The sequence below is a fragment of the Chrysemys picta genome, chromosome 1, assembly GCF_011386835.1.
Source record: "Chrysemys picta bellii isolate R12L10 chromosome 1, ASM1138683v2, whole genome shotgun sequence".
In the NCBI taxonomy this organism is placed as follows: Eukaryota; Metazoa; Chordata; order Testudines; family Emydidae; genus Chrysemys; species Chrysemys picta.
In genome coordinates, this window is record NC_088791.1 from 315,812,615 (window position 1) to 315,839,417 (window position 26,803).

At 44.8% G+C, this 26,803-nt stretch overlaps 1 protein-coding gene across 4 annotated transcripts in view; it reads right to left on the minus strand.

Annotated features, from left to right (window-relative positions):
• Positions 1-26,803, minus strand: part of RNF17 (ring finger protein 17) — a 238,012-nt gene that overhangs the window by 129,744 nt on the left and 81,465 nt on the right. For all 4 annotated transcript variants that reach the window (XM_042855146.2, XM_042855142.2, XM_008169321.4 and 1 more), the window contains 6 exons: positions 26,594-26,783; positions 20,972-21,143; positions 4,606-4,793; positions 3,476-3,614; positions 1,779-1,932; positions 763-878 (listed from right to left, as the gene is read on the minus strand). In XM_042855146.2, coding sequence (XP_042711080.2) covers positions 763-878; positions 1,779-1,932; positions 3,476-3,614; positions 4,606-4,793; positions 20,972-21,143; positions 26,594-26,783 — 959 coding nt within the window. The remainder of the gene's footprint in view (positions 1-762; positions 879-1,778; positions 1,933-3,475; positions 3,615-4,605; positions 4,794-20,971; positions 21,144-26,593; positions 26,784-26,803) is intronic.

The following is a 26,803-nucleotide window of genomic DNA, read 5'->3' on the forward strand; positions in this document are numbered from 1 at the left end:
CAAAAAGTTTTGCCGAAAAGTTTGGCAAAGGTATAGGACCCTATTTTCAGTTGGTTGTAACAAAGTGTTGGCAAGCTTAACAATAGGAGTTGTTACCTGTGCACCCTATCATGGTTTAAGAGACACAAACGTGAAAAAAAAAATCACATTTCTGTCTGAAAACTTGTGTACTCACAACTAACACCCAAAATTACTATAATTAAAAGTTAGAACATTTCCCTGTCTTCTTCCAGTTTTTTTTACATTATGTATTTCATAACACTTTGTGTATTGTCAGTTTTGCTGTTCCCCTGCATTGTCGATTTCTCCCTTGCTGAAAAGACCCTTATAAACATCAGAGAGCATAAAAACCCTTAAAAACATTTTCCTCCACCAAAATTCAGGACATATTTAAAGAGTGCTTTAGCAGATATGGGATAATTTTCTGAAACTAGTGAAAGCAAACAAAATTGAGCTGAGTGTTGCTGTAGAACAAGTGAGGGTCTTTGAAAATTACTTTGATATTAAAACATCTGAATTAATTTTAAGGCTAGTGACATAAAAAACAAATGTAAGTGCAAACTTTTCATCTCACTTGTATCCAAAGCATTTTTAAACCCTACATTATAGTGCATTTAAATAAAAAAAACACACCCTAAGATTTCTGACTTCAATAATTTGGTCTTTACTTACATTAATATCATAACAAAGGAAATCCTTGAGATTCTAAATTTTAAGCTTTTCAATTCATGCAAATAATAAATAATAATAATAAAAACTTACCTTTTCTGGAGGGCTCAAAAACTCATCTTTAATTTTACGCATGTCTTTAAGAGTTATTTTGGCAGTGTTGCCAAAGTCAACGTATTTAACTTCAACTTCTTGATGCCCTGGCAGTCCTTCAGAAAACATTTCAATATCAGGTAAACAAATCAGAAGTCGTTAACACTTGTAACTATCATCAAGTATATACTAAACATCAATGGCCAGAATTTCAAAGACAGATATACGCATACACTGTGTATGCATAAAGTACCACATTCTGAAACCGTTTAGATCCCAAATCAGCAAAGCTGCTACAGCCTTTAACAGCCAGCCAAAATTCCCTCAAATCAAGGAAAATCACTGGGTAAAGTGTTAATAGTTGGTCCTAATACCAGCCTCTCATATTTCTTATGTACGGGGTAGGCCAGGCATGTGGCTGAAAAACACTGCTTAGATGATTCCTAGCTAGCAGATGGCCCTTTGGGGATCATATCAATGACGAGCACAGTGGGGTCCTGGTTCATGACTAGATCTCTTAGGTGCTATGGTAATACAAATAAATAAATAGTAGCTGAGATGTAATTCAGATCAGCCTCAAACAATGACAGTGGGACAAACTGGCCACCAGCTGCTCCCAGTATCAGAGCACTGCAACCATAATTTTTTTGTGGCTCTTCTATATCTGCTATACCCAGAGACTGGGCACTGAAGAAGATTGGGCTCTATATACAGTGACAATTATGATTATGTTTGTTATTGAAATTCTACTGTAAATGCATATACATGTTTTTGTTCCATCTATAATACCTTATAATATGTAAAACAAATTATTAATAGCAAATTAGCAAAACAAAAGAAAATAATATCAAACGTAGTTTATAAGGTTATAAAGTTGACTATTAGTATTGGTCTTTATTACTAACTTTTGCAGCAATAAAAATGACTATTACTTATTATTCAAGTTCCGACCAAATGCCACTTCCAATTATTTGACTGAACACCACAATTAGATAATCAGTAACTAACATACTTACCAGTAACTTTTGCTCTGTACCAAACTCCATCTTCAAACTTCGCTACACAGGTTTGGCCTTGAACAGGACAAAGAATTTCCAGATTTTCTCCATCATCATTTTTATATACTTCCTCAATTTTCTTCAGGAGAACTAAAAAGTCCAGACTTTCTATCTAAAATAATGAAACAAAAACTTAATACTACAGTAACTTACACATCAGAATAAGCCACAGACATTCAGAATGTTTTGGGACTTGTGGTATGCAATTCCAAAAAAGAGTTTGAACTCAAAAGGCCACAAAAAGCAATGACTGTCACAAAAAGTGTAAGTGTACTAACCAATGTTCAAGTTTTTGAATACCACACTGTTTAAATATACTATCAAAGGAGATTTTGTAGGCTATTCTCTAATACCACACTTTGTGTGATGAACTTAATTGATGTAGACAGAAACAGACAGACATTGCCATCGAATGGTTAAATAGAGACCAAAACTTTATTAAAACAATTAACCAATAGAGATCTACTATCTAAGCTACTCAGCAGGGATGTTACAGTGAGGATTTCATCTAGGAACCAATGGCCCTGGGCTCTACAAACCTATGAGTATGAGGTTAATGCCCCCTCTACATCCTCAGGACCACCCAAGAATTCTGGCTGGAAGCCAGAGTTCCAAATTGTTCTCCTCCATGCAGGGGGTAGGAAAGATGAAGGGAGCCATGTACCACGCCATTATACCTCCTTACTATGCAAAGTTGTGCTCTTGACCCACTGGGTTACAAGGACCTCACATTGGATCCTTTTTAAACCTACCAACTGCATGGAACTCACCAAAATTGCGACAAATGTAACTTAAACCCTAAGACCAGAACTCCAAGATGCCAGATGAAAGGTGAAAAAACCAACAGCAGTTTGCCAATTTTGCCATAAAGGAAAAATCCCTTCCAGACCTCAAACAAAATTTGGTGATCAGCTGAGTTTCTTGGATTGTAAGAGATCTAGCTCTTTGGACAAGGGTGGGGAAAGGTGGGACTGGAACAGAGACCAAAATGGCTACTCGCCAGCAGCAAACAGAAGCACCCCCCTCAAGTAGGCAAGAGCCAACCAGTCAGCCCATCATGAACCCTGCTGTCCAGTGGCAGCAGGAGTGCGTGGAATAGGCTCTAGTACCCAGATAATGTGAAATATCCACCCTCCTTCCCCATGCTGTGAGGAAGAGAGGGAATGAGAAAGTGGCAACACCTCCCCACTCTCCCGTGCACACATATACAGGCCATGGAGGAGGGGGAGGAGAAGAGAGCGAGCCAGGAGAAGCATGTACAGCATTGCCCCAGCAGCTCCTGCTTGAGATCCCCCATCCCCCACTTGGGTGGGAGGGAAAAAGGAAGAAACACCCTGGCTAGCAAGATGAGCTGTTTATGAACTTGGTATGGTGCCACAATGAATATCTCCTCATTTCCCCCTTTATTATAATATTATTTAGGCTCAGAATCCCATTGTGCTAGACACTGTACATATACCTAGAAAGTTTCTATATTATAGGTGGGGATAAAACGGACTAGAACTTTATTTTTTCAGGGGGAAGGGGTAGCAACTTAAGATTATTAGAAGTCTAATATCTTGTTCGGCAGCTTAATGTTTTATTTTTTGGTTATTTAAAGCCCAGAAATTTTAATCAATATTTTAATTAAATATACAATATTTCTAAATACTTACCAACTGAAGGTAGAAATCACTAGGACTATTGATGTGACAAACGACAATGGAGACTTCTGTCATTTCTTGTGGCAATGTGGGTGGACAATATTGCAATGCCATATTATTTTCCGGTTGACTAGGAAGCTGTGATCGAAACCTAGTGAGAATAATGATTGTGAATCAGTTCTGTCAAAGCCACTTGTGGATGAACGGCATTTTCGTGTGAAATTTTCTATGAAAGGCCTAATGGACCTTTTATTAAAAAACTTAGTAATCATCTGGATTGGCTAGTAATTTCATGGATTGTTAGCTGTTACAGTACTGCCTCGTATGAACTGCTCTTGAACTTTGCTGTTTGTAGTGCTGTTCAGCCAATTTCCTCTTTTCCAATAACAGTGAGTTACCCCAAAAGTGAGACATACTGTGGGGTATATGTGATTGCTGCTCCTTTAAAGCTTTCCAAACTATCTTTTACTCATTGTTTTTAGGCAACAGTGTGTGTTTACATTATTTAATTAGGTTAGAAGCTACAGGCTTGCCTTTACTACTTAGAATAAAAAATTGTTCCTTTAAATGTTTCCTTTCCCTTGTTCATTAAGAGGTAATTATTACTGCAGCAAGGTATTTGCAGGAATAGTGGATAAGGCATCTTCCATTTATCTTCCCCTCTCATATCCCTTTTTCTTAAAAAAACACAAAACAAAAACAAAACAAAACAAAAAACTTATTTTAATGACCACTAAACATTCACAAAGAAAAACAAAATCAGAAAAACTTCAAGGTAGTCAAACTCACAGTGATGTATTTTAGCTGTTTCTTGTGTCAATTTATGTGTTATAATCAAAAATATGATTTGAAAGCTTAGAAATAATTTTTCTTAAGGTACAAGTCTGACAACTCTGCTGTGCCTCTGTGTTGCAATTAGAACCCAGTTATCCAAATGAGGTTTTGTGCCATCAAAATGGGTATGACACCACATATGTGACTGCAATCATTCCTAGGTGAAAAAAATTTGGAAGCTATTTACAACTACAGAAACAAACCATGCTAGCACCAGTAGCAATTTATAGAATGTAAACTAGATTACTTTAATTTTGTGTATTTTTAAAAAATATAAATGCTTAAAGTTCTTTTAAGATGACACATACCTTGCTAACTCTGTAAAAACTAAAGCATCCTTAAGAGATACTGGCATGTCACTCATTTTATTAACTCGCGGTTTCTTCAGATCTACAATGAGCACACCATCCTCTTCTCTGAATACTTCCATTAGAACAGCTTTGTTATTTACCATTCTCAAAAAATTTGTCTTAACTTCTTCCCCCCAACCTTCATTCTGTTTGGGGGGGGGAAAAAAGTGTTCTTAAGGATCATAAAAACAAAAACCATCACACTCAGAATGAAATCCCAACTCCACTGAAGTTAGTGGCAAAACTCCCAGTGACATCAATGGAGCCAGGATGTCACACACAGAACTTAAACATTGAAAAGACCCACTAGACCTTCGAATCCATAACCTTGGCAGTGCAGAATTGCTCTCTATGGTATATTTTCTAGCGTTTCTTTTCAGGCCTAGTTTTAAATGGCTCCAGCAACGGTCTTTTCATCACTTCCTTTTGTGGACTACTCCCCCATCCTAAGATTTCACTATTTGATATTCCCGATATTCAAATTAAAATTCTCACTTTCTTAATTTCAGTTAATTAAATATCATTTTCCCCTCTTGAACCACCATAAACTTATTCTTCTCCTTCTTTGGAATTTACTTGCAAACTGTTTGGTACCCAGTTGTCATAGTTTGGTCAAACTATGCTTTTTAATTTGACCTCAAGCCTCCAAATAATAGAATGTCAGGGTTGGAAGGGACCTCAGGAGGTCATCTAGTCCAAGCCCCTGCTCAAAGCAGGGCCAATCCCCAGACAGATTTTGCCCCAGATCCCTAAGTGGCCCACTCAAGGATTGAACTCACAACCCTGGGTTTAGTAGGCCAATGCTCAAACCACTGAGCTATCCCTCCAATCTGTTTCCAAAGTCTCTTAGTACTGTTATTACAAACACTTATTTTTTTTAAACAGAGTAGAACCATTCAATAGAATTTAAAACACTATAAATAAGCAATTTTTATTAATAAATGGAAGAGAATATTTAGTTGTAGGAACAGGAATAATATTTGTTGGGCTTACATGTGTTGTACTCATGGAAGCCTCACAAAAATAATGTATATTGTGAGGCTATACCAATAAGCAAAAACATTAGATAGTAAGTCAGATTTTTAGTGTGCATATAAATAGCACCAGCAGCGTGATAAGTGTTTGCCCATAATCCATTTATTTCATTGCTCAAAGATTTTGCTCCCAGCTCAACACAGTGAGTCTCTAAAGTATACCATACAAATGTATCCATCTAAGAATAAACTGGTAGAAAGCAGTGACATCCTGTAAGAAAAAGAGAAGGTTACTCACCTTGTGCAGTAACTGAGGTTCTTCGAGATGGGTGTCCCTGTGGGCGCTACACTTCAAATGAATGCGTCTCCAATCAAAAGCGCAGGGGCAATTTCAGCAGTGCTTGTCTGGTTCGCACAGGGGCTCTCCCCATCTCACGCCACTGTTGGCACCTATCTAGAGCCGCGTAACCAGACCCCCCTCGGTTTCTTCTCTACTGCAGAGTCAGTAGACTGAACTCTGAAGTATAGGGGAGGAGGGTGGGTAGTGGAGTTGCATGAGTAAGTGATGATAACACAGTAAGTCCTAACAAAGCGTCCGATCTTGCGGTCTGGTAAATCACGTATTGTTCTGTAAACACGTGTGGACACCTACGTGGCTACGTTAAATATGTCTGTGATCGGTATGTTGTTTAGAAAGGCTACTGACGTTGATAAGGATCTTGGGGAGTGGGTTTGGATCCCCGCTGGGGTTGTATACCCTTCTGCTGTAGTAAAAGTGGATGCACCCAGAAATCCATTTAGATAACCTGTATTTGGAAATTGCTGAACCTTTAGATTGTTCAGAAGTCGAAATAAAAAGCCTTGATGACTTTCTGAAAGGCTTAGTTCTGTCAAGATAGAACGCTAGTGCGTGTCTGACATCTAGCATGTGTAGTGCCAAGTCTTGTGTGCTCCTGTGAGGTTTAAGCAGAAGGAAAAAACTAGGAGAGATATATTGGTTGATTCAAGTGGAAAGGTGGTGGTATTTTGGGTAAAAATTTTGGATGAGGTCTTACGGTGACCATGTCCTTGAAAAAGATGGTATATGGTGGGTGTGCCATGAGGATCACTAGCTCTCCTACGTGGTGGGCAGACATAACAGCAACTAAGATAGCTACTTTTGACAGATGTGAGAGAGAGCATGTTGCTAATAGTTCGAATGAGGCCCCAGTAAGGTAGCATAGTACCAAGTTCAAGTCCCAAGGTGGGGTAGGGTACATGTATTTCAGGGTAGACGTTTCTGAAACCCTTAAGAAAGCATTTAGTGATAGGACACGCAAATATGGATATCCCATCCACCTTGTGGTGAAAAACGGTAATTGCCACAAAGTGTACTCTGACTGAGCTAAGCAATAGGCCAGATTTCTTTAGTTCCTATACTGTATGTATTTTAATATCATTGGTAAGGGGGTGGTAAGGACCCCGGCTTGTTTGTTTAGACATAGGTTGAATCTCTTCCATTTATGCAGGTACACCTCTACCTCGATATAACACTGTCCTCAGGAGCCAAAAAATCTTACCACGTTATAGGTGAAACCGCGTTATATTGAACTTGCTTTGATCCACCGGAATGCGCAGCCCCACCCCGCCCGGAGCACTGCTTTACCACATTATATCCGAATTTGCGTTATATCGGGGTGGAAGTGTGTTATGTGTAGATGTCCTTCTGCTGTTTAATAACATGTCCTTCACTTGTTCTGAGCAGGTCAGTTCATCATGATGGAACCATGAATGGTTCAGATGAAGCTGCTCCAGTTTCAGGTGGTAAATCTGTCCAGCATCCTGTGATAGAAGGTTCTGCAGAAGTAAAAGAACGCATAGTGTACATACTGCCTCCTCAACAGCTACGACTACCAAGTTTGTCTGGGCCACGTGAGAGCTATCAAGATGATTTTGGCCTTGTCGGTTCTTATTTTGTGTATTAAACTTGATAGCATGGGGATAGGGGGAAATGTGTATAGCACAGGAGCATCCCATTTGAGGAGACATCTGCTCAAGAGCAGGGATTGGGTTCTGATCCCTGAGAGAATTGCAGGCATTTGTAATTCTGGGAGGTCACAAAGAGGTCTATGGATGGGTGACCCTAGTGTTTGAATATGTTCTGTAGGACTGTGATGTTCAACTCCCCCTCATGGTCCTGAGAGATGTATCTACTGTAGTGTTTTGACATCCTGGGAGATATGAGACTGATATGTTGACATTGTGCTGGATACACCATAGTTTCATGGCTTCAATTCATAAGGAGTGTGATCTTGCCCGTCCCTGTCAGTTTATATAAAACACACAGGCAATGTTATCCATTATTACCCTTCTGGACTTGTTCCTGATCAAGGGCAGGAAGTGCAAACATGCGTTGCAAACTGTACCTAGTTCTAGGTTTATATACAACAGTGTCTCGGAAGGGGACTATCTGCCCTGAATTGAATGTTGCTGTAAGTGAGCCCCCTCAGTCTATCAAGGAGGCTTCTGTGGTGAGTATCATCGAAGGTGGAATCTGTGTGAAAGGGACTCCCACATACATGTTGTGGGGTTGAGTCCACAGTGCAGAGTCTTTGACTTTGAGTGACATTGTAAGGCACTTGGTCAGGCTGTGTCTGTGTGAAATGTAAATGGTTCTTAGCCAATGCTGAATGCGGTGCATGTGAAGCCTTGCGTGTTGAACCACAAATGTGGTTACCACCATATGGCCTAATAGTTGGAAGCAGGTCCGTGCCGATATCTGTGGGCTGTTCAGTACTGTTGAGATCAGACTGACTATAGTGATGAATCTGGTCGGTATAGTGATGCTTTGGCCTCCAGAGAGTCGAGATGGGCCCCGATGAAGTCCAGTTTCTGCATGGGTCAGTGATTTTTGTATGTTTATTTGTACTGCCAGCCATGAAAATAGGGAGATTATCCCATGAGTAGGGCATCTTCCCGGGTGAGAGTAGTAGGCAATCACCCAGATAGGGAAATATCACCCCCTGCTTGCGGAGGTGTGCCGCCACTACCACAAGAATTTTGGAAAACACTCGTGGTGCTGTCAAAAGACTGAAAGAAACAAATCTGGATAATGTTTTGTTCCCAGAGTAAATCTGAGGAACTTCCTTTGAGCAGGATGTATGGTTATGTGAAAATGGGCATCTTAGAGGTCGAGGGCCAAGAACCTGCCCCCCTGTTCCAGTGCTGATATTATTGTTGCAAATGTGGCCATCCTGAACCATTGGACCCTTATGAATTTGTCGAGTTTCCTGAGGTCTAGAATAGGTCTCCAACTTTTGTTTTTATTCCCATTACTTCTTAACACAGAAGAATACCCTTTCCCTCTGTGTTGTGATGGTATTGGTTCCACGGCACCCAAATACAGTAGGTGGTTTACTTCTTGCCATAGATGTTGTTCTTGAGAAGGGTCCCTGAAAAGGGATGAGGATGGAGGTGAACGGTAGCAAATAAACCGTGTTGATTATATCTGGAACCCATTTGTCCGTGGTGATAAACTGCCATGCCAAATAGGTGGTGTCAAATAGTGTCCAAAACAGGGAATGGTCAGTGATGGTATCAGCATTGAGGAATGGGGAGGTCTCTTGGGCCCTCAACCAAACCCTCAAAATTTTTGTTTTGCAGAGGGTTGTTGGGATGCCAATGATTGAGTCAGAGGTGGTCGACACCTTGGAGATCTCAGTCTGTGCCTTTGTATATCATATTGCCCCGTTGTTGGGCAAATGGGACAAATCTTGTAGGCTGGGTGGAACAGTATTTCCCATTTTTTTCTTGGTGCAGGCATGTATAGCCAACGGAACAAAAGGTCACCCAAGAGTCCTTCAAGGTGTATGAAGGGACTTGTCAGTCTTTGCGGCAAACAACTTCTGACCATCAAAGGGGAGATCTTCTATGGTGGATTGTACCTCTCTTGGGAAACTGGACAACTGAAGCCATGAAGCCCAGCACAGAACTATGGCAGTAGCCATGGAACATGCTCCCATATCTGCCACATCTAAAGATGCCTGTAAAGCAGTTTTGGCTATTAGATGGCCCTCCACGATGATAGCTTTATATTGGTCTCCTTTGTCCTCTGATATGTGATCAATAAAGTCGGTCAGTTTGAAATAATTTGTGGGGTCGTATTTCATCATCAGTGCAGCAGAACTGACAATCCAGAATTGAAGACTGGCTCATGAGGAGGCCTTGCGGCTAAAGAGATGTAACCATTTCCACTCTATCATATGGAGTGGATCTGTATTGGTGTTGTCTGCCTCACTGATTGACTGTTTCAACTACTTAGGAATTCAGTGCAGGGTGAGAAAATAAAAAAAATCCATCCCCTTTGAGGGGATGTAATATTTTTTATCTGCTCTCTTCCAAGTGGGCAGTATTATTGCCGTAGTCTGCCTTATGTTTTTAGCCAGTTCCATAAGTGCTTCGTTCATTGAATGTGCAATCTTTGATGAAGCTAATGTTTGGAGAATGTCCAATAATTTATGTTTGGACTTTGGAATCTCCTCTAAGGGGCTCTCTAGTGATTCAGCCATTCTTTTGAAGAGCTCCTGGAAACGTCTGAAGTCAACTGTGGGTGATGGAGGAATTATGGCCTCATCTGAGGAAGAGAAGGAAACATTTATTGCTAGTGTAGTTTCCTGTTCCAGAGCCTCTTCCTGTTCTTCAAAAGTTTCCTCAAGGGGCTCTGATGGTACAGCCACTGAGGGCGGTGGGGAAGTTTAGTCTCTTCTCTATAGGCGCTCAGGGGCCTAGGTTAGTGTCTCCTGTATGCTCCGCAGGGGTCCTAGTAGGGCCATTGCAAGGGGAATGGCATATGTGGTAGCAGCCATTGGTGCCCATAACATGCCTGGGTGTCAGCTGTGTGGTGATATTTGGGCTGAACAGATGGACCTAATGCTGTGCTCGTTTGAATTGGAAAGGAGTGGTGTCATGAATAAGCGCCTTTTTCCTCCTCATCTTCATCCTGACTGGAAAATGAAGAGGCCAGAAGTGAGGTGGGTTGGCATGGTACCATGTGTATTGAAGCAACATCGGTACCAAAAAATGGAGAGGCTTGTATTGATGAGACAAGTCAGTCTTTGTGATGGAGGAAATGGCATAGTAAAAGACGGTTACTCACCGTTGTAACTGTTGTTCTTCGAGATGTGTTGCTCATATCCATTCCATTAGGTGTGTGCGCGCCGCGTGCACGATCGTTGGAAGATTTTCTACCCTAGCAACACCGGCGGGTCGGCTGTGGAGCCCCCTAGAGTGGCGCCTTCATGGCGCTGAATATATACCCCAGCCGACCCGGCGCCCCCTCAGTTCCTTCTTGCCGGCTACTCCGACAGTGGGGACGGGGGGCGGGTTTGGAATGGATATGAGCAACACATCTCGAAGAACAACAGTTACAACGGTGAGTAACCGTCTTTTCTTCTTCGAGTGCTTGCTCATATCCATTCCATTAGGTGACTCCCAAGCCCAACTTAGGTGGTGGGGTCGGAGTGAGACATTGCTGTGTGCAAAACCGCTGATCCGAAAGCAGCATCGTCCCTGGACTGCTGCACTAATGCATAGTGCGCTGTAAATGTGTGGACTGATGACCAAACCGCAGCTCTACAAATGTCCTGGATCGGAACTTGCGCCAGGAAAGCCGTCGAGGAAGCTTGGGCCCTCGTGGAGTGAGCGGTGAGGTGCGGTGCTGAGACACCTGCCAGGTCATAGCAAGTCCGGATGCAAGACGTAATCCATGAGGATAGGCGTTGTGAGGAGACCGGTGAACCTTTCATTCGGTCGGCCACTGCAACGAAGAGTTGCGTCGTCTTTCTAAAGTGCCTTGTGCGGTCAATATAGAAGGCCAGGGCCCTGCGTACGTCCAGAGAATGCAAACGTTGATCCTGGCGAGTAGCATGTGGTTTAGGATGAAAGACCGGGAGAAATATATCCTGGTTGATATGAAATGGAGAAACCACCTTAGGGAGAAAGGCAGGATGTGGGCGGAGCTGCACTTTATCCTTATGAAAAACTGTGTAAGGGGGCTCGGATGTAAGCGCCCTGAGTTCAGAAACGCGCCTTGCTGAGGTGATGGCTACGAGGAAGGCTGTCTTCCAGGATAGGTACAGAAGTGAACAGGTGGCCAGTGGCTCGAATGGAGGACCTGTGAGCTTGGAGAGAACCAGGTTGAGGTCCCACGTCGGAACGGGCTGACGTTGTTGTGGGTACATCCGGTCTAAGCCCTTGAGGAATCTAACGACCATCGGGTTAGAGAATACCGAAGACGCGAGTTCCCCTGGATGAAAGGCCGATATAGCGGCCAGGTGAACTCTAATTGAAGATATCGCCAACCCTTGCTGTTTTAGGGAGAGGAGATATTCCAATATGAGAGGAATAGGCGCCTGTAACGGGGACGTGGCTCGTTGTTCGCACCAACAGGAGAACCGCTTCCACTTGGCCAAGTATGTGGTCCGTGTTGAGGGCTTCCTACTGCTCAGCAGAATCTGTTGGACAGAGTGCGAGCACTGCTGCACTGCCTGGGTGAACCATGGAGCAGCCACGCCGTGAGGTGGAGTGATTGCAGGTCGGGGTGACGCAGGCGGCCGTGGTCCTGAGAGATGAGATCCGGGCATAATGGAAGCGGGATCGGTGTCTGAACCGAGAGCTCCAACAGCGTGGTGTACCAATGTTGTCTCGGCCACGCTGGGGCGATCAGAATCACCTGTGCCTGGTCTCTGCGCAATTTGAGCAGTACCTTGTGGACCAGAGGAAACGGAGGGAAGGCATAAAACAGGTGGTCTTTCCAGGGAAGGAGAAACGCATCCGAGAGGGAGCCCGGAGCTCGACCTTGCAGGGAGCAGAACACGTGGCACTTCCTGTTGTCTCGAGATGCAAACAGGTCTATCTGGGGAAACCCCCACTTCTGGAAAACGGAATGTATGATGTCCGGACGGATAGACCACTCGTGTGTTTGAAAGGACCTGCTGAGTCGGTCCGCCAGAGTGTTCTGGACTCCAGGGAGGAACGATGCCGTGAGATGGATTGAATGGGCGATGCAGAAGTCCCACAGGCGAATGGCCTCTTGGCATAGAATTGACGAACGTGCTCCTCCTTGCTTGTTGATGTAAAACATGGCAGTGGTGTTGTCGATGAGAACTAACACACAGCGGCCACGTAGGAGATTGAGAAATGCCTGGCACGCCAGGCGCACCGCCATCAGTTCCCGAACATTGATGTGCAGGGCTATCTGGGGTGCAGTCCACAGGCCCTGGGTATGGTGTTCGTTGAGATGGGCGCCCCAACCCAGGGATGAAGCGTCTGTGACCAGGTGCAGAGAGGGTTGTGGGGCGTGAAACGGCATCCCCTCGCAAACCACCTTGTGGTCTAGCCACCATGTGAGGGAGGTCAGGACCGAGTTCGGGACCGTGACCACCATGTTCAGGCTGTCCCGATGTGGGCGGTATATTGATGACACCCAGGTCTGGAGTGGGCGAAGCCGAAGTCTGGCATGCCTGGTTACGTACGTGCAGGAAGCCATGTGACCCAGCAGGGTAAGGCACGACCTCACCGTGGTAGTTGGGAAGGCCTTGAGTCCTTGAATGAGGCTCGTGATGGTGCAAAAGCGATTGTCTGGCAGGATGGCTTGTGCACGTCTGGAGTCTAGAACCGCGCCGATGAATTCTATTCTCTGGGTAGGTTCTAGAGTGGATTTGTCCTTGTTGAGTAGGATACCCAACTTGTTGAATGTGTGCACTATTATGTGGACGTGATCTCGAACTTGTTCTTTGGTGCGACCGCGTACCAGCCAGTCGTCTAGGTACGGGAACACCTGTATCCCTTGCCGACGAAGGTACGCTGCCACGACAGCCATACATTTCGTGAACACCCTTGGGGCCGAGGATAGGCCGAAGGGAAGGACTGCAAATTGGTAGTGCACCTTGCTTACCACGAATCGCAGGAAGCGTCTGTGAGGCGGGTAAATTGCAATGTGAAAGTATGCGTCTTTCATGTCGAGGGCGGCGAACCAGTCTCCAGGATCAAGGGAAGGGATAATGGCCCCCAGAGAGACCATGCGGAACTTCAACTTTACTACGAATTTGTTGAGTCCGCGCAAGTCCAAGATGGGTCGCAGACCTCCTTTGGACTTGGGAATGAGAAAGTAACGGGAATAGAATCCCCTGCCCCTTAACTCCACTGGAACCTCCTCTATGGCCCCCATAGCAAGGAGCGTGGAAACTTCCTGTATAAGAAGTTGCTCGTGAGAAGGGTCCCTGAAGAGGGACGGGGAAGGGGGGGAGAAGGGGGGAATTGAAGAAAACTGGATAGCATATCCCCTGTCCACCGTGCGAAGGACCCAACGGTCCGAGGTTATAAGGGACCAGGCATGGTGGAAATGGGAAAGGCGATCCCGAAAGGATGGGGCTGGATCCTGGGGGATGACTGGGGCGCCGTCCTCGACCGCACCTTCAAAAGTTCTGCCTGGGGCCTGAAGGTGGTCTAGGTGGCCCCTGGTTCTGACCAGGTTGAGGGCCGGTCCACCTTCTTCTACCACCTCGTCCTCGCCTCCGGGCCGAGTCCTGTCTCTGACGAGGCGGGGGGGGGGGGGGGGGGGTAGAAGCGCTGAGGCTGCGGTCTAAATGGCCTGCGCTGAGGGCCCACAACATGCATCCCCAAGGAACGCATGATCGTCCTGGAGTCCTTGAGGCTCTGCAGGCGAGAGTCCGTCTTTTCTGAAAACAACCCTTGACCTTCGAAGGGTAGATCCTGCAGGGTTTGCTGCAGTTCCTGAGGCAGACCCGAGACCTGGAGCCAGGAGATCCTCCGCATAGCGATACCTGAGGCCAGGGTTCTCGCAGCAGAGTCCGCTATGTCTAAGGAGGCCTGTAAGGAGGTCCGAGCCACCTTCTTACCCTCCTCTACCAGGGCTCCAAACTCCTCCCTGGACTCTTGGGGAACCAACTCCTTGAACTTCCCCATAGAGTTCCAGGAGTTAAAGCTATAGCGGCTCAAGAGCGCCTGCTGGTTAGCCGCTCTAAGTTGCAGCCCTCCGGCTGAGTAAACTTTACGGCCGAATAAATCGAGGCGCTTAGCCTCCTTTGATTTGGGCGCTGCGGCCTGCTGACCGTGGCGCTCCCTTGCGTTCACTGATGCCACCACCAGTGAACACGGCTGGGGGTGGGTATACAAGTACCCGTAGTCTTTAGACGGGACAAAGTATTTCCTTTCCACCCCTCTCGCTGTGGGTGGGATAGAGGCAGGAGTCTGCCATATCGTAGAAGCATTGGCCTGTATCGTGCGGATCAGGGGTAACGCCACCCTCGATGGGGCATCCGCTCCGAGAATATTCACGATCGGGTCGTGCACCTCCACTATCTCCTCCGCCTGCAGGTCCATATTACGGGCCATCCTGCGCAGAAGATCCTGGTGAGCCCGAAGATCTATTGGAGGTGGACCTGTGCACGATGTGCCCGCCACTGCCTCATCCGGAGAAGAAGAGGAAGATGCCTCCGGTGGAACAGGATCCAAGGGCTGGTCCTGGTCTCCCTGTTCCTGGGCCGGAGCATCACCTGCGCCTGGGTCCAGGGCGTCAGGTGGTGCGGACACAGAAGCCTCCATGCCCCCTGGCGGCGGCCGAGAAATGGTGGACTCCGGGGCCCTTCTGACGGAGTGACCGGAGCGAGAGGTCGAAGCAATTGGAGCCCCTTGCGCCTGATGGTACGCCCACGGGGTCCAAAACGACCAGTGAGATGGGCCATGAGAATGGTCCTCTGCCGTGTCCTGCCAATGGCCCAAGTCCTGTTCCTCGGCTTGCCCCTGAGGGGGGTATGCCGATCTCGAGAGGTCCTCCGAGGAGCGAGACACCGATCTCGATGGCCACGGCGGTGCCGAGAGCGTCGAGACGATTCCCGTGGGCTGCGGTGCCGCACGGTGCCGGTCCGGAGATGATCTATCTCTACGCGGTGCCGGCGATCGGTGCCGGGACCGCGACCGGTGCCGATGACCTCGTCGGTGCCGGGAGTCGGACCTGGACCTCGACGAGGACCTGGAGTATGCCCGGTGCCGGGAGCGGCCTCTCGACGTCGAGCGTCGACCGTAGCGGTGCCGAGAACTACGTCTCGACGTTGATCGGTGCCGACGATCATAGCGGTGCCGAGACGTAGAGCGGTGCCGCAAAGAAGATCTTGGCCGCGAGTACGACCGGTGCCGAGGTGATATTCGGCGCCGGGACTGCGAGCGGCGTGGGGACCTGCTTCGGGACCTGGATCGGTGCCGAGGTTCCAGCCCTTGCGATGGAGGGCGCATCAAGGCAGGTTTCCCCCTCGACTAGACCGGGCGAGTCAACGGTGCCGTCGGTGCCGGTGGTTGGGGCGGTGCCGGCTCCGTGAGAGCTATTAAGTCTCTCGCCGCCGCGAAGGTCTCTGGAGTCGACGGGAGGCACTGTATCACCGCCGGCCTCGGTGGAGACGCTATCTGCACCGGACTCAACGGCCTCGGCGCCGGAGTCGACGGTGCTGGAGGCACCTGTTTCCGGTGCTCCACCGGCGGACGCGGCTCTACCCCCGGCACTGGGGGAGCCGGCGTCTTCGGCATGGAGGTCCCCGTCTTATAGGCTTTTTTATGCCCTGGGGATAATGACCGGCGCCGAGGCACTTGCTGTGCTTGCGGTGCCGACGAGGTCCGGTGCCGGGGAGGCTTGTCCGACGCCACTCGCGTGGTCGTCGTAGCCGGTGCCGCCGGGGCACTGCGCACCGAGGCGCTAGGTGCCGGGGCCTGGCTTGTAGATGGAGCGTCCAGACTAAGTGCCGCCTCCATCAGGAGTTGCCGGAGCCGAAAGTCCCGCTCCTTCTTGGTCCTTGGTCTGAAGGCCTTACAGATCTTGCACTTATCTGTTTGATGGGACTCTCCCAGGCACTTCAGACAGGAGTCGTGCGGGTCGCTCGTGGGCATAGGCTTAGCGCAGGAGGCGCACTGCTTGAAGCCGGGAGCGTTGGGCATGAGCCCGGCCCCGCGGCCGGGGGAGAAAGGGGGAGACGACCCCCTTAATCCCCTGAACTACAATAACAACTTTAAAACTATTTAACTATTTAACTATAAACACTAGAACTACAACTATAACTATAACTGCGAATGACTAACTAAGCTAGGGAGAGTGGAGAACAGCTAAGCAGCGCTCCACAGTTCCAACGACCGTCAGGGGCGGTAAGAAGGAACTGGAGGGGGCGCCGGGTCGGCTGGGGTATATATTCAGCGCCATGAAGGCGCCACTCTAGGGGGCTCCACAGCCGACCCGCCGGTGTTGCTAGGGTAGAAAATCTTCCGACGATCGTGCACGCGGCGCGCACACACCTAATGGAATGGATATGAGCAAGCACTCGAAGAAGAACTAATGATTTTGATGCCGAGGTGGTCGATGCCAATGGTGCTGTTGTAATTGCACATCTGACATCTGAGTGCTTTGTGCTATGGGAGCAGAAAGTGGCGCCACAATCTGCATAGAGTGCATCAGTGCTGGGTATTTAGATGGCTCCACTGGTACCACAGCGGAGGAGACAGACTTCTGTTTGCCTCGCGATTCTGAGCCTGCCTGCTTAAGGTGATTGGCTCTGTCAATACACACGGTACCGGAGAATCCCAGTGTCTCGTATGTACTCAGCTGCAGTGAGGCCGGTGCAGAGGACACAGAAGGAGCCAGAGACTGTTTCTTTTTTGGTGGCTCTTTTTTTGATTAAGCCATTATTAAAGCAACAGATCTCATACTGACTGCAAGTTACAAATAATATCAGCAAGATCAGAACACCAGGCTTTGAAATGATCCAACTATAAACCATTAAAAAAATTCAGTTTATTGTGACAGGTCTTTCTGCCATCTCATATTTATTTATTTAATTGTTGGAATGAGCAAAATCAGTGGTTTTCCCTTCACTGTTCCAAGCCTGTGCGTTTCTAGTTTGAAGGTTTAGGCAAGCAGAGGAGGTCATTTCAATAATTTAGACTTGCAAGTTAATTGTTACCACTTATTTTCTCAGCGTAATATGAGCTGAAATGTCTGCCATTTAAGGTTGTCTACAGTTATATCCCTAAAAATGTACATATATATTATTTCAACATCTCTATCCACATAGCCTCACTTATGCTATGTTCCTAACTCAATGAGCACAAATAAAAGCAAGTAATGAAGAAAGTATTATAACTTATGTCCTTTTTTTAAGGAACAAGTGTTAGTAGCAAGTGGGGAGAGTTGGACAGAAGGAAGCATCAAGGAACATCAAGACTATTTTCAAGGTAAGCAGCACCAGGTTTTTGGTAAAAAACGAAAACCTCAATCAGATATTTACAAAAAACTATTCTAAAAGAGGACTGTTCTATACCATTCCCTATTTGGTTGAATTTTGAAAAAAGATAGACATGCCGCTGGCCCAAGTTATCAGACAACCAATTCTATACTTCTCTTTTTTGGAATGTGAGAAAAGGACATCTCCAGAACAACCCCCAAACCAGTGAAGTATAAATCTTTTATTGTAATATACCCTTTAAAACACTGATTACTCTGGTCTACAATTTTTGAGAAGTCGTCTGCTTCAGAGATAAAATGTGCTATTTATTATGTGTTTTGATGTGCTGAATTCAAATATGACAATTAAAACTGATTGGCTACTGTTTCTAAGATATTTAAGTTTTTCCATTTTATGTCTATGTATATTGTGTAGATAGTAGAGTTTTAATCATAAATTGTAAACCTAGGTCTTTTCATGTGTTGCTTTTCACCTGTCCTGTTTATGTAACACTTTAAAAATCAGCCAAAGGGTTATATAAATAAAATTTATTATGAAACAAAAGGCAAAAAACTATTATGTACATAGTTTAGTCCTATTCAGTGACTACTAGGTGCTTCTTGGCTTGTCTCTTGTATTCATTAAATGGAGCATCTCGTCACTGTCCAGCAATAGTCTGCAAGCATTGATGGGCTCCATTTGCCCTGATAGCGTTTCTCCATTGTTGCAATGTCCTGGTGAAATCGCTCGCCGTGCTCGTCGCTCACTGCTCCGCAGTTCAGTGGAAAAAAAATCTAGATGAGAGTGCAAAAAATGTATCTTTAGTGACATGTTGCAACCAAGGCTTTTGTATGCCTTGAGGAGGTTTTCCACCAACAACCTGTAGTTGTCTGCCTTGCTGTTTCCGAGAAAATGTATTGCCACTAACTGGAAGGCTTTCCATGCCGTCTTTTCCTTGCCACGCAGTGCATGGTCAAATGCATCATCTCGAAGAAGTTCACGAATCTGAGGACCAACAAAGACACCTTCCTTTATCTTAGCTTTGCTGAGCACTTTTCCTCCCAGGCTCCAATGACTGTCGGAGTGGCCAATCTTTCTTGATGTAGTGGGAATCTCTTGCACGACTATTCCTTTCGCAGAGAAAACAGCAGTACTTTGTGTATCCAGTCTGCAGACCAAGCAAGAGAGCAACAACCTTCAAATCGCCACAAAGCTGCCACTGATGTTGGTCATAGTTTATGCACCTCAAAAGTTGTTTCATGTTGTCATAGGTTTCCTTCATATGGACTGCATGACCAACAGGAATTGATGGCAAAACATGCTTTAAGACTCGTCTTCAATGAATCAATGAACAGTCTCCACTCATCTGGATCGTGAACGATATTGAGGGCTGCCATCACACCATCGATGTTGTTGCAGGCTACAAGATCACCTTCCATGAAGAAGAATGGAACAAGATCCTTTTGACGGTCACGGAACATGGAAACCCTAACATCACCTGCCAGGAGATTCCACTGCTGTAGTCTGGAGCCCAACAGCTCTGCCTTACTCTTGCCTACTTCCAAATCCCTGACAAGGTCATTCAGTTCACCTTGTGTTATGAGGTGTGGTTCAGAGGAGGGATAGCTCAGTGGTTTGAGCATTGGCCTCCTAAATCCAGGGTTGTGAGTTCAATCCTTGAGGAGGCCATTTAGGGATCTGGGGAAAAATCAGTACTTGGTCCTGCTAGTGAAGGGAGGGGGCTGGACTCGATGACCTTTCAAGGTCCCTTCCAGTTCTAGGAGATGGGATATCTCCATTAATTTCAAATTTAATTTCAAATTTCAGAGGAGGAGGATGGGAGAAAATGTGGGTCCTGTGACATTGATGGTTCAGGACTAGAAGTTTCATCCTCTTCCTCTTCCTCTTCTGACTCAAGTGAGAATGATACTGGTGCATCAGGAAACGGCAGTCCTTCTCCGTGGGGTACTGGGCGTATAGCTGATGGAATGTTTGGATAATGCACAGTCCACTTTTTCTTCTTTGACACACCTTTCCCAACTGGAGGCACCATGCAGAAGTAACAATTGCTGGTATGATCTGTTGGCTCTCTCCAAATCATTGGCACTGCAAAAGGCATAGATTTCCTTTTCCTGTTCAACCACTGGCGAAGATTTGTTGCACAAGCGTTGCAGCATACGTTTGGGGCCCACCTCTTGTCCTGATCTCCAATTTTGCAGCCAAAATAAAGGTGATAGGCTTTCTTAACCACAGTGGTTATACTGTGCTTTTGTGATGCAAAAGTCACTTCACCACAAACATAGCAGAAGTTATCTGCACTGTTCACATAAGTACGAGGCATCTCTGCTCACTTTGGCTAAACAGAAATGTGTCCCTTTGCAAAATCAAACACTGACAAATAAGAGAGCACGACACTGTATGATTTCTAGAGCTGATATAGGGCAATTTGCTCAGCAGAGTGATGTAAGCTTCATTATGACTGCATCATCCATGACTTCTAGGAATAACATGATGCAATGCATATCATGTATGATGCAATACCAGCTTCAGATTGCATCATTCATTGTTTTGCCTAAAAAGCAAGTACTGTCCAAACCCAGTCATAGATTTATTCATAGATCCAGTCAAAGATGTATTTTAGTCATTTCCGGTTTAAATTGAGATCCCTTTCCTTTATAACTCACTTATCCTCTGCCATTCCCAAGTCAAGGGTCGTATATACTGACTCAATAGCATATCTTGAAAACTAGAGCCAATCAACAATTTTAAGCATCATTTTCGTTCTCAGTGACCCAGTATTAGTAAAGTTTGACTACATTTATTTCAGAAGCCTTTTGGCTGTAGAGCAGTGTTACATAGCGACTGGCATTTCTTAAAAATAATTAATCTCTTGTTACATACATTGGAAAATAACCATAAACCTATCTTTTTAATATATGACTTGATAAAATTGCTGTATACCTCTGAATTCTCCTTGTGGGTTTTTTTGGGGTATTTGGAAAGTCGCAAAAATAGGACTAATTTTAACTTCCATAATAAAAAACCCAAATGAATTTTTTTTCTTAAACTGTACAAATAGTGCTTACTTACTGAGTTTTTGGGAACTATGTCCTTCAGCGAGCACTGCACTGCTAACCGAGGAATATCCCAGAGCTGTGCCTCTATATATGGATCAGGCTTCCTGATAAACATACACAAGTCATTTACCACTAAGTTCTGTAGAGCAACTTGTTCTGGCCTCATCACAGGGACACCACCAATCCTAGTGGGAATATAAATAAACAATGATAGTACAAAAATGCAGCATAGTGTGGGAGCATGTGTAATTCCATGGGCAGTTGTTGATCGAAAAATAAAGAGGTTTCATTTGATTCATAAAAATCTACAGAATCAATTTCAATGATGTCACCCTAGGGTATGACAGCGAGGACTTGCTCTCCCTTTCCCCTCAGCTCCCAACTCCAAGTCCTCTGGTTGGGGGAAATTTTGATAATACAGTGTTGTTGGAAATGAATCAAGTTGGGTATCATTCAAAAGCCTTTGCTCCCACGAACATGACAAACCTAGAACAATTATGTAGATCTATATTTTAGAAAGTGTTTAAAAATCAACTTTTTAAAATTATACTTTCGCACAGGCATGTCAAACATGCATCCCCCAAAGTTAAATTGTGACCCTCAACTGGTGGTACTGTGTTATCAATTAATGCTCAGAACAGGATACTGGATACATATTGGGATGATGCAATGATTCATGAAGATGGCTGAATTTTTGTTGCTCTTTATTTGATCCATCAGGACTGTTAATTGGAATTTGCACCTGACAGTACTATAAGACTCTGTGAAATACTTTCTCCTTTAGATTCAGCCAACCATTCTGCAATGATTGCCTGGTACCTCACTGAAAAGAAGAGGTATAGAAAAGTCCGACGCTGACATATGGGAGGAATTTTGGAAAGGAAACGGGGTTATTAAAAGGTTGCTAGTTCCCCTGTCAAAACTATAAAGGGAAGGGTAACAGCTGTCCTGTGTACAGTACTATAAAATCCCTCCTGGCCAGAGACTCCAAAATCCTTTTCCCTGTAAAGGGTTAAGAAGCTCAGGTAACCTGGCTGGCATCTGACCCAAAGGACCAATAAGGGGACAAGATACTTTCAAATCTTGCGGGGGGGAAGGGGGAGGGGGAGGCTTTTGTTTGTGCTCTTTGTTTGGGAGTCCGTTCGCTCTTGGGACTGAGAGGGACCAGACATCAATCCAGGTTCTCCACATCTTTCTAAACAAGTCTTTCCTATTTCAAACTTGTAAGTAAATAGCCAGGCAAGAAGCAACAGAGGGTCCTGTGGCACCTTTGAGACTAACAGAAGTACTGGGAGCATAAGCTTTCGTGGGTAAGAACCTCACTTCTTCAGATGCAAGTCACTTGCATCTGAAGAAGTGAGGTTCTTACCCACGAAAGCTTATGCTCCCAGTACTTCTGTTAGTCTCAAAGGTGCCACAGGACCCTCTGTTGCTTTTTACAGATTCAGACTAACACGGCTACCCCTCTGATACTAGCCAGGCAAGGTGTCTTAGTTTTACTTTGTTTTCTCAACTTGTAAATGTACCATTTACTAGAGTGTTTATCTTTGTTTGCTGTACTTTGAACCTAAGACTAGAGGGGAGTCCTCAGAGCTCTTTAAGTTGGATTACCCTGTAAAGTTATTTTCCATACTAATTTTACAGAGATGATTTTTACCTTTTTCTTTAATTAAAAACCTTCTTTTTAAGAACCTGATTGATTTTTTTCCTTGTTTTAGATCCAAGGGGGTTGGATCTGTATTCACCAGGAGTTGGTGGGAGAAAGAAGGGGGGGATGGTTAATTTCTCCTTGTTTTAGATCCAAGGGGGTTGGATCTGTATTCACCAGGAGTTGGTGGGAGAAAGAAGGGGGGATGGTTAATTTCTCCTTGTTTTAGATCCAAGGGGGTTGGATCTGTATTCACCAGGAGTTGGTGGGAGAAAGAAGGGGGGGATGGTTAATTTCTCCTTGTTTTAGATCCAAGGGGGTTGGATCTGTATTCACCAGGAGTTGGTGGGAGAAAGAAGGGGGGATGGTTAATTTCTCCTTGTTTTAAGATCCAAGGGGTTTGGATCTGTATTCACCAGGGAATTGGTGAAGGTCTCTCAAGGCTACCCAGGGAAGGAAATTAGCCTTGGGATGGTGGCAGCGGACCAGAGCTAAGCTGGTAGTTAAGCTTAGAAGTTTTCATGCAGGCCCCTACATTTGTACCCTAAAGTTCAAAGTGGGGATACAGCCTTGACATCCCCTATGTGCACTTGGCACAGACGAAGCTCTAAAATACAAAAACAGAACAATCCAAGTCATTGGGGGGGTTGATGGCATCACACAGCATCCAAATGATCTTTCCCGGTATTTCCTGACAATCCCAGAACTCCATTGAATTTCAAACTAAACATTAAGCACAAATGGGATGACTTCCCCAGAAGTAACCAAGCACCGCGTAGACTAATTAGGTGCTGTTAAATACCAAGGGGCAATTTTAAAGCTACAGGATGAGCTTAGTCGCACTGGGAACCCATCAGCATATGACAGACTGGAGCTCATTAATATCACTAAAGACTACTTCCATTGTGATGAGATAGCTAAAAAAGTGTCAGTCGAATGGATACATTGGGTCATGACTTGTATGAAGCTTTCAAAACCCAAAGAATTATCCAAGGCTCTGTCAATCTATGGGCTCCACTCAAGACTAAAATGTGCTCAGATGCAAAGAAGAAAGTCAGCATGAAGGTGTAAGGGACTATTACACAGTTAACCACAGACAGGCCATTGTTCGCTCATCTCCTCATTGTCTTCAGATCTCAGCGTGATGCTGATATATGAGAGACTTTGGGAAATATGAGTTCTCCATCGTACCATGATCAATGTTTGAATGCACTGGAACAATGCCTATGTGCCGGGAGAAAAGCAAACCAACAAATATCTTGCATAGTCTTCCTAAGCGAGCACCTACTGACAACATGACCAGTACAGGCCTTTCAGTGTAGCAATCGTAGATAGTGTGGCTGAGGTACAAGCACGCAACAAACCAGAAACTCTTAACACCTTCCAAAATTTGTCTCAACACTTAATTATAAAGCTATAGAGAAAATACTGGACTTATGATGACCTAGCATTTGACACGTTTACAGAGGAATCAATTAAAATAACACAAAGAAAAAACTCCATGGTACTGCACCTGTCCAACATAAAATCATTGACTCTACAAACTTCAGTAAAGTCACAGTGAAAAAACTATTGTCACATGAAGGACTTGCATGAAGAACAAGTTAACCATATACCTTCCAGGAAACATGCTCCAGTATGCAAAGAATTACTCAAAGAATTCTCTTGTCACATAGTATAATGAAGTTGCTGCCTCACATTAAGTGGTTTTTTTGTAGTTCGCATGAGAAGACAAACTAAAATTATCTTGCATGCCATCAATGGCACAGAGGCGCTATTAAACTCTGGATTTTTTTGCCTAAGATACGTTTGTTCTAGTGCTCTATAGGAGATGCTACCCAAGCCTTCGGCAAGACTCCATTTTTATGCCTGTTGCTGGCAGCGGCGCCAACTTTCTCCAGCGCCGGTGGGTGCCCATGCCCCACGCCTGACTCCACCCCCTCCCTGCCCCCGCCCCCATTCCAACCCCATCCCCAAAGTCCCCGCCCTAACTCCGCCCCCTCCCTGCCCCATTGGATCCCTTCCCCAAATCCTCGCCCCAGCCCTGCCTCTTCCTCCAGCGTGGGGCGTTCCCCCTCCTCCCCCCTCCCTCCCTGCCCTACGGCGCAAGGACTGGGAGGGAGGAGAAGCAGGACGCGGTGGCGCGCTCGCAGCGGAGGCGAGTTGAAGCAGGGGGGCAGGGCAGGGGCACAGGGAACTGCCAGTGGGTGCTCAGCACCCACCAATTTTTTTCCGTGGGTGCTCCGGGGCCAGAGCACCCATGGAGTCGGCACCTATGGTTGCTGGGGAACAGAATTGCTCCAGGATGATTGAACACATCCAAAACAACACTCCCCTAACTGGCATGGATAGGTCTCGGAGGATGGACTGATCACACCAGTTATGTGTGAAATACCATTTGCTCCCAAATCAATCCTTTAGTTAGTCAAATAGTTGTGTGCAAAGATCAAATGCTCACCACCCTGCAAATGTTTGACCTGCTTTGTACAGAGATATGCATGGACGAGGATCAGTGTGACAACGTGTCTAGCAATGGTGCCCTAAACTGAAACACTGATGACAACTGATTAATAAATGTTTTCAGTCCTACATATCAAGGCCAACTTCCTTAGGATTACCAAAGATCAATATCTTTTTGTTTTTTTGTAAGCAATGCAACCTATGTTAAAATATAATTTTTAAAAAGTTGATTTTAAAACGTTTTCTTGAATATGTACCCACATAATTGTTCTAGGTTTGGCATCATTGTGTTAATGGGAAAAAGGGCTTTTGAATGATGCCCAACTTGACCCATTTCCAACAACACAATTATCCCCACTAGAGGAACTGGGCAGGATGACACCACTGAAATTCGGATTCTGTAGATTTTTTACAAATCAAATGACACCTTCCCCTTATCTTTCTATCACTAACATGCCCATGGAATAATATTTTACGTTATGCTCCCAGACTAGAATATTATTTCTTAAAATAAGTTTTCATTTGATGATCAGTATAAAGAAGTATGTTTGTTCTGACCCCTGCTAAGCCCTCTCCCTCAAGAACAGTTCAGAGACTAGGGAAAATAGTCATTTTTTTAATATTGGGGGGTCATCTTAATACATTGACAGAAATCAAACAAGCAAAATTCAATTTGGCTTCATTAGCACAAGTATAAAAAAGTAGATAGAATATATGCTCATGATAGAGCCATATGCTTTCCGAGGTTTGATGCCATTAGAAAAAACAGTGTAAGAAGCTTCAGCATTACTTTAGTTTTCCCAATTCATTCTTAAGACCTGTAAAACCACAATTTCGCTATCTAGCCTGTTAGTGACAAATTTATTGTTACAATTGTGAGAAATGCAGTATTGCAAACTACAAATGTTTAAAAACCAAGAATCAACCCCTCAAAACCATTAGACCGGTTTACAAATCTTAAAAAAAAAAAAAAAAAAGAAAGAAAGAAAAAGCCCAGACTACATTTTAGGTTCCTTTTATTTACCTTTTGATTTGACCCATAAGGATGCACTTCATCACATTTTCAAACTTCTCACTGTAACCACGAGGGCTAGAAACCATTTTTTTTTTAAATGAAAGCCAAGATTCTCATGTAGTCATGATTACAGGAGTGAGTGCTTTTAGAAAGACACCAATTATCACGATATTTGCAATAAAGTTGCAAGAGGTGGCAACATAGAAATGTATCTTGTTCAGACACTGAATTTTCTAGGTCTGCAATTTTAAACATTCGTGTCTTGTACGGTAACTTAGATATACATTAACCTCTGAGGAAATGTATTTTATATAATATTTTTCTGCATGCGGCTGTACGCAAGTCACACAGCAGTCATTTGTGTATTTAGTTAACAATTTGTGAAAAGGTAGTTTTATTGGACTTTCATAGTACATATTCCCATCAGAAACCAACAGCTGAATTGCCACAGTTTGGAACAAGAGACTATTTTTATCCACAAAGACATAGATGTAGTTAGAAGATAATCATACCCTGAACCAACTAAAACTTCAGAATTCCCAAAGTCTTCCATGAATACTTGCATCGCTGCAACATCATAAATTTTGTATTTTGTTGGACCACAGTGTTTTCCCTTATTTTTACTTTCCAGAGGAATCAACTCAGTGATAGTTCCACGGCACCACATTCCATTTTCTTTACTGTTGATAAAGATTCTTGCACCTAAATAAAGATTAAAAAAA